The 14,914-nt window shown below is 40.5% G+C and overlaps 1 protein-coding gene and 1 long non-coding RNA gene across 4 annotated transcripts in view; both read left to right on the top strand.

The window, feature by feature from the left end:
• LY96 (lymphocyte antigen 96) overlaps window positions 1-7,527 on the top strand; it is a 32,387-nt gene extending 24,860 nt beyond the window's left edge. Inside the window, exons 4-5 of one of the 3 annotated variants that reach the window (XR_011543342.1) lie at window positions 4,940-5,213; window positions 6,524-7,527. Coding sequence is in view for 1 of the 3 variants with exons in the window: in XM_070631461.1 (XP_070487562.1) it covers window positions 1,778-1,830; window positions 2,560-2,658 (152 nt within the window). In the remaining 2 variants the exon portion in view is untranslated. Of the gene's footprint in view, window positions 1-1,777; window positions 1,831-2,559; window positions 2,691-4,939; window positions 5,214-5,950 lie in introns of those variants that run through there. The other 2 variants (XR_011543341.1, XM_070631461.1) reach the window with 2 other exon arrangements.
• A 2,533-nt stretch (window positions 7,528-10,060) lies between these two features.
• LOC139085210 (uncharacterized) overlaps window positions 10,061-14,914 on the top strand; it is a 47,443-nt gene continuing 42,589 nt past the window's right edge. The window contains exon 1 of the long non-coding RNA XR_011543340.1: window positions 10,061-10,242. This is a non-coding gene — a long non-coding RNA (uncharacterized lncRNA). The remainder of the gene's footprint in view (window positions 10,243-14,914) is intronic.

Raw genomic sequence — 14,914 nt, 5'->3', positions numbered from 1 at the left:
GACTGGTCTCCCTGACTCTGCGTGACCCCCTTAAGTCCATCCACTACATGGTCCTGTGACTCATCTCTCTAAACAAATCTCACCGTTTCACGCCCTTGGATGTTTTTCCATCTGTTCCATTCTCTTAAATGCAGAACCTGAGCGCATTCACGCTTACTTCTTCAGACTTAGTTCTAGGCACTCCTGCTTCTCGTTAACTTGAATAATTCTGAGCCACTTGCATAAGTCATATTGATTTTCACCTTCCTGCCTTTGCTCTTCTTCCTCAACCTGGAATACTCTCCTTTTCCCTTCTTCCCATCTTTTATGACGTTTCAACTGTCACTTTTTTCTCCTCTCTAGATTCTCTTCCCATGGCATCTTGTGAATAACAACAATAATATCAATGATAATATTAATAACATCATCATTATTATTCACCAGATGCCATGGGAAGGGGGTCTAGAAAGAAGGAATAGCATTTAATGTTATAATAAATAACATTCTAATGTGAATAACGGTTAATGACTGCTATGTTCCAGGCATTGTTCTGAGCACTTACGTGTATTAACTCATATAGCCCTCATAATAATCCTGTGAGGTACGTGTTATTATCCGTTGCCATTTTCCTGAGGCACAGAGAAGTTAAGTGACTTGCCCAAGGTCACACACCAAATAAGTAGAAGAGATGGGATTCAAATCCAAACAGTCTGGCTCCAGAGTCATCACTCTTACCCAAAATGCTACACTGCCTTTATCCTCACTGCATCTTTTTGTTGCCTGTTGCATTTGGGATGGTTTCTTTGCATGTCTGTATCCCCCACAGACTAACACTGGGGGAAGGCACAGTGTTGGACTAACCTTTGCCTCCTTAGTTCCTGGTACATAGTAGGCTTTCAATTAATGTTTGTTGAACTATTTAATTTGAATTGGATTGGCCTTGAATGACAGATCATAAGATCATGAAGACATGACACTTTACTAAACTCAAGAACCAACATCTCATTATGTTAACACCTCTAATAAGGAGACACGCAGAAGCAAATAAATAAATGCTTTTTTGACAATAGACATATTCATGCAGACATAATCTATTCATTTGCTAAAAAGGAGTGTCTTTAGCCTGAGAACAATAACCATCACAATTTTGCATTTGAGTATTTATAGTACTTAAAAAAAAGATTTTTGGTCACTGTTGCTCTTGTTAGAGGTTCAAAACATTTCTTTCTTTCTATCCTTACCCCGTAAGTTCACTCCTTTCTGGTTTCTGACTGGGTCAGTGGAGGGTGGTTTTCCTTGCGCTTCTGATTCTGTGCTCCACAGCTTCTGTGGGGCCAGGCCCATGGCTGTGCATTTCAACAGGGACTAAATACTTAGGCTTCTCAGTGGTAGGATTGGAAGACGCTTTGATACCCTGGCTGCATCCCAAATATCTCTTTTACCTTTAGGAAGATTCTTCTTTTATTACACCCTGCTAAAGGAGTAGCAGTATTCAAATGCACATACATAACTCGGGATGAAGCATATTAGCACTAGCTTGTTCGTCATTCATTCATTACTGAGACCAGTGGGCCTTAAAAGTTTGCATCTTCTAAGGGATGAGGTACAGGCTGGTAGTGAGAGAGGCTTGGGGTGGCGGAGGAAGCCACAGGAGAGTCACAGCCAGGGTAGCAGGTTTGTTATTTCTCTGCATTTTGCTTGCGACTGCCTCCGCCAGTAGTAAAAGTGTTAAAGGTACACTCCGTACTAGAAACAAATCACCTAATAATGACCAGTAACTTTTGTCTTTTATTTGCAGAGACTGTGAATACAACAGTATCATTCTCCTTCAGGGGAATGCGATTTCCTAAGGTAGGGTTCAAGAGTTGTTTTGGACTTTCTTCACCTTTTGCAGTAACAGATATGTTAAATTTGAAACAAGCCATTTACAACTTCTAAAATCAGTGATTCAAGATTCAGATGTTCAAGATCTTTTTCCACTTTTATTTGCCTTGGGGCATTTTGCTGTTTCTTTTTTCCGTAGAACATAGAAATATGCAAAAGTTACACAAAAGAAAGTTTTTTTACTTCATTTTTTTTCCTCTAACATACATGGCCAAAAGTGACGCAAATGCTCATTATTAATCTGTTGAATGATCTTTGGGTGAAAGCACTGTATGGCCACTGTGTATAACTCAGGAACTGCCCCCGTGAATAATAATGACATAATTTTAGAGATTTGCGTTAGATACCTAGCAAGGAAATTGTGCATGTTTCACTTTTGGTGACTATTTTAAAATAAACTTTAACAATGCGTATTTTTTGCCTATTTTGTTACAAACAATACCTAAGGTTTGAAAATCTCAAAGGCCAGCTTCAAAAAACTGTTAAACAATATCCTCTCACAATTGGGAAATAATTGGGTTTTATGTTTGCTGCATTCAAAGGCATACAAAATTTCATCTCATTAGAAAACTGAGAAAATGGTAACCAGTTAAATTTAAAAGGCTTCATCCTAGAAAGAGAAAATTCTTGTAAAAGTCTTACAAAAGGAGGCATCTAACATTTTACATTGCTTGTGTTTCTTATTCCTCATTTTAGGGACGATACAGCTGTATTGCAGAGGCCGTCGTTGGGAATACTGAAGAAGCGCTCTTTTGTTTGAATTTTACCCTCTTACACCAACCTAGTTTCAATTAATAAATCCAGTCTATTTTAATTTTTAGAATAAATTGAGTATATGTTTATTTTTCAAAGGTTTTATTCTCCACTTAAGATATTTTTTGCACAGCATAATGGTGGCTAGGGCTGCCATAGCAAATACCTCAGCCTGGACATCCTAGACAAGAGGAATTTGTTCTTTCACGGTTCTGGAGGTGGAAAGTCTGAGATCCGACTGTTGGCAGATTTGGTGCCTTCTGAGGCCTCTCTCTGGCTTGTTAGATCGCCAGCTTCTCCCTGTGTCTTCACGTGGTCGTCCCTTTGTGTGCGTGTCCTAATCTCTTCCTGTAAGGACACCCGTCATATTGGTTTAGGGCTCCCCCTAATGACCTCATTTTACCTTAGTCACCTCTTTAAAGACCCCATCTCCAAATCCAGTCAGAGTCTCAGTAGGCAGTTGGGGTTTCAGCGTATGAGTTTTGGGGGACACAGTTCAGCCAACAGCAGACAGGTAATGAAATCTCTTGAATCGGTCGACTTGCTCCATCCCTGCCTCTCCTCTGGGGCAGGTGAGCAGCGTGGCTCCCCTGGACTGCCGTGCTGCCCCTGGCTCATTCCTGCACCCTGTCCGGTGCCTCTGGTGAAGTATCCTCCACCAAGGTGCTTTCAATAATGCTTTCAGAAGACAGGTCCGGTCACATCACCACAATGCAAATGGAACAAAACGAAACTACAGCAAACAAGGCCCTTCCTGTGGTGTCTGATTCCTTCTGGGATAAAGTTGGAATCTTCTGGAGGGCCTGCCGGGCTCTGCGCGTCCTTTCCCTCTCCAGCCCCTTCCCCCACCACCCTCCTCTCGCTCTCTGTGTTCCACAATGTGCCGTACTTCCTCCCACTCCACACCTTCGCCTACACGGTTCTCCCTGCCTCCACTCCACTGCTCCACAGTAGCCTCCCCTCGCCCCTTCACCTTGGTGATGGGTTGGCTCTTTCTTGGCTCAGGTGCTACCTTCTCAGGGAATTATCAGCAGGAGTGCACCTCTTAACTTTTGATACTGGGCAGAAGCAGTTTTGAGTGAAATTGCAGAGAAATTATATAATTTGAGCCAGGCTACCAGTCTCCTGTGGCTCTCTCAGCCCCCTGATCCTTCTTTTCCACCTACCTTTACTCATCCAGGCAGGGCCAGCCTCCTTTGGGAGGTGCTTTGGGAGACCTGCGTCCCTTCCATCCAGTGCTTCACACTCCTTTTGCCATTATTTCAATCATCCATCACTAGATAGAATTATCATATAATCCAGCAATCCCACTTCTGGGTATATATCCAAAAGCAGGGCCTCCAAGAGATATTTCCACGCTCATGTTCATAGCAGCATTATTCACAGTAGTCAAGAGGTGGAAGCAACCCAAATGTTCATTGATGGATGAACGGACAAAAAATGTGGTATATACATACAATGGAATATGATTCAGCCTTAAAAAGGAAGGAAATCCTGCCAAATGCTACAACATGGATAAACCTTGAGGACAAGCTACGTGAAATAAGCCAGTCACAAAAAGACAAATACTGTATGATTCCACTTCTATGAGATATCTAAAGTAATCCAGAAACAGAAAGTAGGATGGTAGTTACCAGGAGTTTGGCAGAAGGGGAAAGGGGGAGTTGCTGTGTAATGCATGTAGCGTTTCAGATTTGTAAGATGGAAAAGTTTTTGAGATCTGTTTCACAACAATGTGAATATACATAACTGTACACTTAAAAATGGTTAAGATGATAAATTTTATGTTGTGTTTTTTACCACAATAAAATTTTTTATCAAAATATTAAAAATTCTGGTTGGTTATAAATGTATGGGGAAATAGAAAAATAGTAAAAGTAAATATTTATTTAGTATACTGTAATTTAAAATATTGAGCGTTAAAGTGTTTTACTTCTTTGTAAAAAAAAAAAAAGTGAAGCTGCAGAAAGGCACGTAATAGTATGATACACTGAAAAAAGTAAAAGACAAAAACCAAAATCTACCAAAGGATTCAGTGTACTTTCTCCAGGGACATATATTCATATGTAAAGACCTTAGATAAGAACTGGAAGGATATGCACCAAATCCATCCCAGTAGTTATCCTTGGGTAGGGGAAAATGGGACCAGGTTGTGGGCGATGGTTAAAGGGACTTATCTGCAGTGCTTGAAGTTTTTATGAGGAGCATCAATTCATGAGTTATTTATATAAAAATAGTCTCTATGCATGTAAAAAGATGTTTAACCTCACTCATAAGAAAAACTCAAATTAACTACACTGACTTCCCATTTCTCCTTCTTCAGATTGGCAAAGATTCAGAAGGTTGGCAACATATTCTGTTGGGGAGGCTATGAGGAAACATTGCCGCTGGGAAGGAAGATGATTCCATGCCTACAAAGGGGAATTTGGCCGTATCAAACAAACCCAGTGTTCTACGTCTAGAAACTCACCATGAGCATGCGCCTCCAAGAATACAAAAATAAATGCACAAAGTGATTCATTGCAGCATCATTTGTAATTGCAAAATTTGGAAACTACCTTAATGGCCAAACACAGGAGCCCGGTTGAATAAACTTGGTACGTACACACGATGGCGTTCTAGCTAGGACTAGAAGTGATAGGGAGTGATTTATTAAGTGAAAAATGCAAGTTGCAAAAGTGTATGTATAGTATGCTACCTTTGCGTAAGAAGAGAAATTTTTAAAAAGCATGTTCTGCTTACTTTTACAAAACAAAATCTAATGAAATTGGTTACCTGCAAAAAGTGTGTGTAAAGGAGGCATGGAAACTATAGGGGCAGGAATAACGCTTCTCTGACTACACCTTTTTATATAGTTTTGACTTTTAGAGTTATGTTAATGTTTTAGACATTTTAAAATAAAAATAAATCACCAAGGATGAAAAAAAATCCCCTAAAACTGAGGGTAAATAGAAGCACTTAAACTGAACTATATTTTTAAATGAACATCATGGCCACATTGAAAGAGGGAAAAAAATGAACTAAATAACTTTTGAATGTAGTAATTTGACTATATATCCGGTCTAAAGAAAAAAATAAGTGCAAAAAAATCTTGAATTCTTCTTAGTTCTTTTCTTCAGTGTGGCAATAGCAATTCTAAAGCTACACTATGTGTATTATAGGATTGAACAAAGGAATAAATATGTGGATTTGTTGGGAGCTAGGGTCCCCACTATATAAGAAAGGAGATACAAATATGCTTAGTGAAGGCAAAGAAGAGCCTTATAAAACTGTTTGGAATTGATTTTAGTTAAACTTATGATTTCTAATATTTTCCTAACTCTTTTCATTGAAGGAGTCTAGGAGCAATGACACCCCAGAAGAAATTTAGTGCATGTAACACAATTCCCCACTAAGAGGAAATGGTTCTCTTTAAGCAATGGCTGATTTCAAGGTTGAGGTGGAAGAAGTCCAAGCTTAGCCTGAAACATTGTGTTGATGCAGAAAGTAAGAATGTGCTAAAAAGGAAAAAGATGGCGGCACGTCCAAAACACTCAAAAGCCAGCTTGAAATGTTGCCAACTGGCCAAAACCTGGTCAATTAGTGCATCAAAATACATAAGAGTAATAGGTTATTATTCACTGAAAAAAATGAAGATCCAGGAGTCCTTACTGGTAGATAAGAAAATAAATAAAGGAATAAATAAATAAATAGGAGAGAAGGAAGTGTTTTATCTTACAGTAGAATGCCAACTAATAGGGGAGTTAGAAGAAATAATGGAGTTACAAAATTACCATGTTGTAACCATTGTAGAAAATTTTACTCAAGGCAAGAATTATCAATGGAAACTAAATCTGGGGAGTGAAAGTTTGAAAAGAAACAATGTTTATTCAAAGTATCCCCCACAGTTACTTATTAATTACGACAGGAAAAATGGTAACTATCGAGTGGAGAAACCAGACAACACTTTCACAAAGCGATCACAATCGAAATCACCAGTGAAGTGTAAAAGGACATCACATGCCTCCAGATGGGACGCCTTGAAAGGGACACGGCGCCATTTTGGTAGCATTGCAGACAAAGTGCACCAAACTTATCACGAGGATGCGTTAGAGAATACAAGTTTAAGATCATTGTATAAAATACCTGGCCTGTGTTCTTCCAAAATGTCCACGTCACGAAAGACAAAGAAAGGCTGAGACACATCAACTAAATGACGTAAGTGATCCTGGATTGGATCCTGGCCCAGACAAAAGTTGCTTATAAAGCAAGTTATTAGGGCAATTAATGAGACTGAAATATGGACTATAGATTAAATTCAAATTATTTATTAAGTTTCTTGTTTTTAATAACTGTACAGTGGTTAAGTAAGAGAATATCCTTGTTTATAAGGGGTGAAGGAGCAAGGTGTATGCAATCTATTTCTGAATGGTTTAGAAGAAAAAGCACGTATTTTGTATATGTACACACACATATATATAGACAGAGAATTATAAAGCAAATGTAGTAAAATGTTAAAAATTGGTTTACCTAGGTATATGAGAGTTTTATTATTCTTGCAACTTTTCTGTAAATTTGAAACTATTTGAAGTCTGAAATTACTTAAATATTTATTTTAAGTGATCTAGAAATAAAAATTTAAAAATTAATTTGAAAAAAGAAATAAAGGGGTCCTGGCATTATATCTTTCTAGTTAAACTAACAGAATTTGAGATGTGGACTCCCTCAAAATTCTGCTTCTTTACACAAAGGCATCAACGCATTCTGACCACAGTATAGCACTTGGGTAAGATGACAGAACTTTGAATGTAGTGGGTTTGCCATAAATACTATCTCCCTTAACCTTCCTTTTCCATGTTTTCTTTTTATACTAAACTATTCAAAGATGGAAGTTTCTAGTGCTTTAGAATAAAAATCAATGCCTGGACCTCAGGGCCTTTTTGTTTTTCATTTTCTTTCTCTCTCTTTTTTTTTTTTTTTTTTTTTGAGGAAGATTAGCCCTGAGCTAACTACTGCCAGTCCTCCTCTTTTTTTGCAGAGGAAGCCTGGCCCTGAGCTAACATCCGTGCCCATCTTCCTCTACTTTATATGTGGGATGCCTACCACAGCATGGCATGCCCAGCGGTGCCATGTCCACACCCGGGATCCAAACTGGCGAACCCGGGCTGCCAAGAAGCAATATGTGCGAACTTACCAGCTGTGCCACCAGGCTGGCCCCATCTTTTTTTTTTTTTTAACTTTTGACCCTCTTCACGCACTTGACCCACCTCAACCCCCGCCTCTGGCAACAGCGATCTGCTCTCTGTACCTATGAGCTTGTTTTTCCTCGTTTTGATTCTGCATATAAGTGAGATCATATGGTGTTTGTCTTTCTCGGTCTGACTTATTTCACTTAGCATAATGCTCTCAAGTCCATGTTGTCGCAAATGGCAAGATTTCATTCTTTTTATGGCTGAATAATATTGCATTGTGTATATATATATATATATATACAATTTCTTTATCCATTCATTCATCGATGGACACTTAGGTTGTTTCCATATCTTGTCTATCATAAATAGTGCTGCAATGAACATGGGGGTGTATATATCTTTTTGTGTTCGTGTTTTTGTTTTCTTTGGATAAATACTCAGAAGTAGAATTGCGGGATCATATGTTAGTTCTATTTTTAATTTCTCGAGGCTCCTCCATGCTATCTTCCATGATGGCTGCACCAGTTTGCATTCCCACCAGCACTGCACAAGGGCTCCCTTTTCTCCACTTCCTGGTCAACACTTGTAATTTCTTGTCTTTTTGATAATAGCCATTCTGACCGGTGTGAGGTGATGTCTTACTGTGGTTTTTATTTGCATTTCCCTGATGATTGACAATTTGAGCATCTTTTCATGCACCTGTTGGCCATCTGTATGTCTTCTTTAGGAAAGTGTCTATTCAGATCTTCTGCCTATTTTTTAATCGGATTGTCTGCTTTTCAGGCCTCTTTATTGTGGCTGTCACCAACCACTCCTGCTTCTACTGCTGTGCCAGCTCCACTTGTCATCACCTAGGGTCTGGCTTGTCCCTGTCAGCCTGTTCCTGGGCTTCAGATCATGACTGGGTAGTGCCCAGGTGGGCAGAGTTTATTGTCACTGGACCTGTCCAGGTGCCCAGGGCCCTCACCCTCTAGTTGGTTGGCTTCTGGAAGCCAGGGAACATTGGTCCCAGACCTGAATCTGCCACTGATCTGACCTCAGGCTTTTCTGTCCTCATCTCCCAAGTGAAGGGTTTGGACTGGATCATCTCTAATGGCCATGGCTTGATGAAACAGGAAAACCTAAAACATGATTTACCCTCTCCAAGAATTCTATCACTTTCCACTTTTGTCTTGGTGTTCTATGCTCTCACAGCTTAGAGAGCTCGTATAGTGTGAGTCAGAAATTAGAGAGGAACCCAAACCCTCACTTTGCCTTTTGAAGCAAATTTTTGTTCATAGAGAATAGCTGAGACCCCTGACCTCCTTTATGCAGCTAGACTTGCTGCAAGTAACCCCACAGGGAGGGAGTCACACCCACCACCTCCCTCAGATCTCTTGCTGTGTTCCCCACGGGCTGAACCCAATGGAACCAGAGGGTGGGAGAGCCAGCTGTCCTTACAGGTCAGCCCCCCAGGGCACAGAGAAGAGTGGAGAAGGGTGCAGAGCGGATCTGGAGGAGTGAATGGAAGATGTCCAGAACAACTACAGGACAAGAACCTGACAGTCAGCGTTCACAAAGATGTAGGCATCACCTTCCCAGCCAATGTTTGACAAAATCCTAGAATTGGTCATTTAACGCTTACTGAATATGGATGACAAACCTTGACAACACACCCACAAAAACTCTTGCAATTTATTAGGGGCACATTTTCCAAGTTAGTAAGGCAGTATAACTTGGAGAAAAAAGAGGTTGTGTATATGAAAAGAAAACACATCCTTACTAAAAATGAACAGAAGTTTATCCCCAGATGTATTTTTGGGTAGTATATGGGCAATTATAAAGGCCAAGAAAGCTTTAGTGAGAAAGTCAGGTGGTTCTTAAATAAAGCAAACTCTGCTAAATTGTGAAGGGCAAATTATGAATTTGTTTTCAAAATCCTTCACTTTTTTTTTCAGCAATCCTTCTCCTTTTCTTCCTGCTGTTTTTGTTTCCCTGTTGTTGTTGTTTATTAGAACTTATCTCTCATGGCCTTTTGGGGGAGATGAGCATGTTTCCTGACCCACTCATCCTGTATGGGTTTTCTACAGGAAAAGATTTGGTTCTAATTTCATGGAAGACCCAATTCCCAGCCTTAAAACCCTGGAATCACAACACAGAATCAGAGGGTTCAAACACCATTTGACTTGTTTACACAGCCAAGGAGGTCTGGCAGAGGCTGCCTGTCACATTGTGCTTCTGGTCCCATGACTTATGGGTGAGCATAGAGGCTGATCGTTCAGGAGCACTTCTCTGCTAGAAAAAGGTGGAGAGACTCAGGGCAGAGCAACTGAAGGATGGAAGAAGATCTCAGCAGATCAAGTTGCTTGCCTCATTTTGAAAGTTGGGTAGAGCATGGCGCCCAGTAACACAATCTTTGTGCATGAGACGCAAGAGAAAATCTATTCTGCTACCTGAGTCTAATGACAGGGGACTGGTAAGTAAATTGCGGGAGTGCTGGTCAGACCTGGCTGTGCATCCTGGCTCAGCCACTAACTGTGTGAGTTAAGCCTCACTTTTCATCTCTAAAGTACGATTGACAGTAATATTTACCATTTCCAGTGGTGGTAAAGATTAACAACACAATGCATGTAAAGCGCTGGTGTCTGAAATGTAGTAATCTCTCCACAAATGATGGCTATGAAGATGGTATTGACAATCAAAATCATTCAACCAACCAATATGTCTGGTCAGATCCAAGGCCAGGTTACTCTCAATGCTAAGCGTCTTTCCCATGTGCTCCCTTTCTTCTATTCTCATGCTGGTACCTAAGTCAGGCTTAGATACCTCTCACTGCTTAGTAGGTCTTCCTGCTCCCAGGCTTGTTCCCTCTTACCTTCTTCACTCTGCAGCCTCAGGGCCTTTGCCCGTACACCCTCCACACTTACGGCATCTCTCAGTTCGGTTCTACTCCTCCACCTGTCTTACCACTTTCCTAGGTCTTTCTCTCTTTCTCTCTCTCTCTCTCCCTCCCTTCCTTTCTTCCTTTCCTGCCTTCCTACCGTCCCTATTTCCTTCCTCCCTCCCTCCCTGTCCCTGTGTCTTTCTTTCTTGGGACATATAGCAGGCATGCAGGAAAGTGTATACCTGTACACACACTTTGAGGAATGATCATAAACTACTCTCTAGGTTAAGAAGTTAACCACTGCTGCTTTCCAGAAGCTTCCCCACTCCCGTGTGCACTTCTTTTATTACAAAACCAGCCCTCTCTACAAGAAGAAATCACTATCCTGATTTCTGTGATAATGTTTTTGCTTTTCTTTTTAGTTTTATCACCTAGATATGAATCACTAAACAATATACCTCACTTTATCAAATCCAAGAAGTTCTCTTTTTCATATTTTAACATATCTGAAGTTGAGCTATGCTTACGATAATGGCTCGTCGTGGTTTAATTGGCAGCGTTTTTTCTTTCTTAGAAGAAATCTAAAATATAAATACAGAAATATAAAATAATGGTGTGTTTTACAATGAGTGGTACCTTGGGTTTGACGTAGACTGATTTTGCTTGTTTTTGAACCATACGAACAGAATTATACCGTATACGTTCTTTTACCTCTGTCTTCTTTTTGATCAACACAATGTTTGTGAGGCTTATTCATTTTGTTGCTGCGAGCAGCTGGAGCTTGTTCATGGTTTCTGCTACAAACAACACTGTCGTGAACAGTCTTGTGCATGTGTCCTGTGCTCATGAGGACTCCAACAATAGGCAAAGGCACCATAACTTCTCTCTCGACTACTGCAATATTATCCAAACACCAACCCTAACCCTAATCCCAAATAGAACAATGCATTTGAAGCACAAATCTGATCATTTCATTTGTCTGCTTAAAACATTTTCATGGTTTTCCATTGTTCTTCTCTGATACAGCATTCAAGCCCTTCAAATCCAGCATCAGCTCCACCATTATTCTTACACGGTCTTTCCCTAGGCTCTACAGCCGCAGTGGCCTTCTTTCGGTTCTTAAATAAGCCTCCCCCAGGCCACTCCTCCCTGCCTACCCCAACCTCCAGCCTGGTTAAATCCACCATCCATCAATCTGAGCTCTAGTGTCAAGACTTCAGAGAAGCCCACCTCCACCCCAGGCTAGGTCGTGATCCTTGTATGGTGTCTGATAGAAGTCTCATCTTTTTAGAATATGTGTTAGTTAGGACATAGATCTGCTGCTGAAACAGAGATCCTGGTGACTTTAATCAGATAGAAGATTACTTTTTGCTCACAATACAGGGTGTGCCTAGGCAGCCCAGGACTTATCTGGAGTTCCGTGATGTTGGAAGCCCAGAATCCTTCTACCTTGTTGCATCGACATCTTTACGTTGTTGCCCTCACCAGCATGCTCTGAGATGATTCACCACCATACTCACATTCCAGCCATCAGGAGGGAGAAAGAAGAGAGGGAGAGCACACCCACTTCTTTTAAGGTTATGGCTCAGGAATTGCACTTACTACTTTACTCACCTATCACTGGTCAAAGCTTGGTCACATGGCCACACATAGCTGTAAGGGAGGCTGGGAGAGTAGCCTTCATTTTGGCTGCCACATGCCTAGCAATGAACCTGGAGATGGAGTGAATGGATATGGGGACACCTAGTGGTCTCTGTGGCGGAAAACCCAACCCAGATTGCAATGATACATTAATTAGTGTGATCATTTGATTGATACCTATCTACCCTACTTGACTGTAATCTTTACAAGAGCAGGGACCATATCCTTCTTGCTCGTCATTGTATCCTCATCATGTATCCCAGTGCCTGGTACATACTAGGATCTAAAAACATATTTGTTGAATGCTTGAATGACTAGATCAGGTCTCTGACAACCTCTTGGTCTTCCCTGTCTCACTCTTGACATTCTAGCTAGACCCAGTCACTCGTGGTTGCCTAGTAATGTGCTCACTATCCGTTAAAAAAAAAAAAAATCTTTGCTAATCTGGTAAGCAAAAATAGTCATCTCACTGTCTAAATTTTCTTTGATGACTTTTGAGATTGCCCACATGTTCACATATTTCCATTTATATTTGTTTTCAGATGTGATATGACCAATTCTATCAACATCCTTTGAGGCACACTAAGCAACTGACACAGTAGATTTCGGTCAAAGCAGTAAGATCCAAGTCAGGCAGCACATTCAGGAGCTGGCTTGATAAGGAGTAGAATATAGAGTAATGCTTGAATTAGAACATTCATGCAATTCTACCCGAATGTGATTTCTCAAACGTGAGCTTTTCACAAGAGCTGGGAAGCAAAGAGTTAAAGGTTATACTTTCTGTTTAGAATGTGGAGGGACAGTATGATATTGTGATTTATAATAAGAAATATATACTTAATCTTTGACCCCATTGCTGGCACAGAGCTCTTACAGCCCTTGGAATTTCCTAAGTGATAAGAGCTGTAGTGGTGTCTTGACATCATAACAAACCCCTTTCAGCCACACTTGAGTTTACATTAATGAGGTGACTTTTGGAAAGCGCCTAAGGATGGGGCTGGTTGTCATGGGAACCAATCATGTGATTGGAGGGTTGGGACCTTCAGTCACGTTTCCTGACGTCTGGAGAGGGGAGAGAGGCTAGAGGTTGAATCACTTGCCAATGGCTAATGATTTAATCGATCATGCTTATGTAATGAAGCCTCCATAAAAACCCAAAAGGACCAGGTTTACAGAGCTTCCAGGTTGGTGAACCAGAATGCATCCACATGCCGGCTCCCAAACTCCATGGGACAGGAGCTCCTGCATTAGGGACCTCACCTTATATATCTTCATCTGGCTGTTGATTCGTATCCTTTAATATCCTTTGTAATAAATTTGCAATCTAATAGGCAAACTGGTTTCCTAAATTCTGTGAGTCGCTCTAGCTAATTAATCGAATGCAAGGAGGGGGTCATGGGAACTTGTGATTTATAGCCGGTCATTCAGAAGCATTGGTAACAACCTGGACTTGTGATTGGTGTCTGAAGTGGGGCAGTCCTGTGGGATTAAGCCCTTAACCTGTGGAATCTGATGCTATATCCGGGCAGATAGTGTCAGAATTGAGTTAAATTTGTGGAACACCTGGTCAGTGTACTCAGAAAACTGAGTTAATTGCTTGGTAGTATAGAAAAAATAGACACAATGGAGATGGTATTTTAAATTGCTATTTAAGGAAATATCCATGAGTTGCAGCAGCCAATAAAGATTAATGTTATACTGATAAATGAATAAGTCTAACTAAATTAAGACTTGCTGTGAATGATGACCAACTCACCCATAATCATCCAACCACACCACCACATACAGATGTTTTGCCTATCATATATTAAGTGATAATAAAAATATAAAAAATACAAATACATTTAATATGGATGCACTAAATAAAGCTATATGAAAAAATGGAAATATCATATGAGGCTGGTGGGATTTAGTCTTATTACTATTATTTTCACATTTTTTCTTTGATATGTTGTCATATTGTTGCTGATAAAGCTTATCATAGCAACATGGCCGTCACCGAAACATAACCACCAATCACAATTCTGTTAGCAATACCCTTTTACAAATACTTAAGACCTACAAGACATCACTGGTAATAGAAAAAAGAAGAGCGGGCTGTTCTAAATAAAAGCATGAGTATCGCCAATGTGCGGAAGACACATTTTCCTGTATAAGATTCAAGTATAGTTCTGGAGCCAAGGGAGGAAGCAATAATTCAAGGCAAAGGAAGTGAAGAGCTTCTGTTTTTCAGTGTTCATGAGCAGCCCGATACGGACATTACTGCTAATGAGAACAGCGCGCTCTCAGACAAAAAGTACACGTCAGGTTTTTATGTGTAGATAACATGGGATCAACGTAACTCCAGCGATGAACTCAGCGGGCTTGCTTTGGTCTGTTAGGTGTGACCGAGAGTAGCTTCTTAATAAATTCCTCCGTGGTTTCCCAGAATTGCATTTGACTGTAGCTCCCCCCCCCCCCCCCCCCAACGCACACGTTTCCTATTGATCGTCTAGTTCAGGAAGCTTCTCTTTCGTAATGCCAAAATCCTAAGTAGGGCTCAATTTTACTAACTTCTCAATTCAAACTGCTGAATTTTCAAGTTCAACTGCTGTCTGAGTAAAGTTTGTTCATACAGATATTT

The sequence above is a fragment of the Equus przewalskii genome, chromosome 8, assembly GCF_037783145.1.
Source record: "Equus przewalskii isolate Varuska chromosome 8, EquPr2, whole genome shotgun sequence".
Taxonomy (NCBI): Eukaryota; Metazoa; Chordata; class Mammalia; order Perissodactyla; family Equidae; genus Equus; species Equus przewalskii.
Note: the sequence above shows the minus strand (reverse complement) of the source record. Positions and strands in the feature narration are given on the sequence as shown.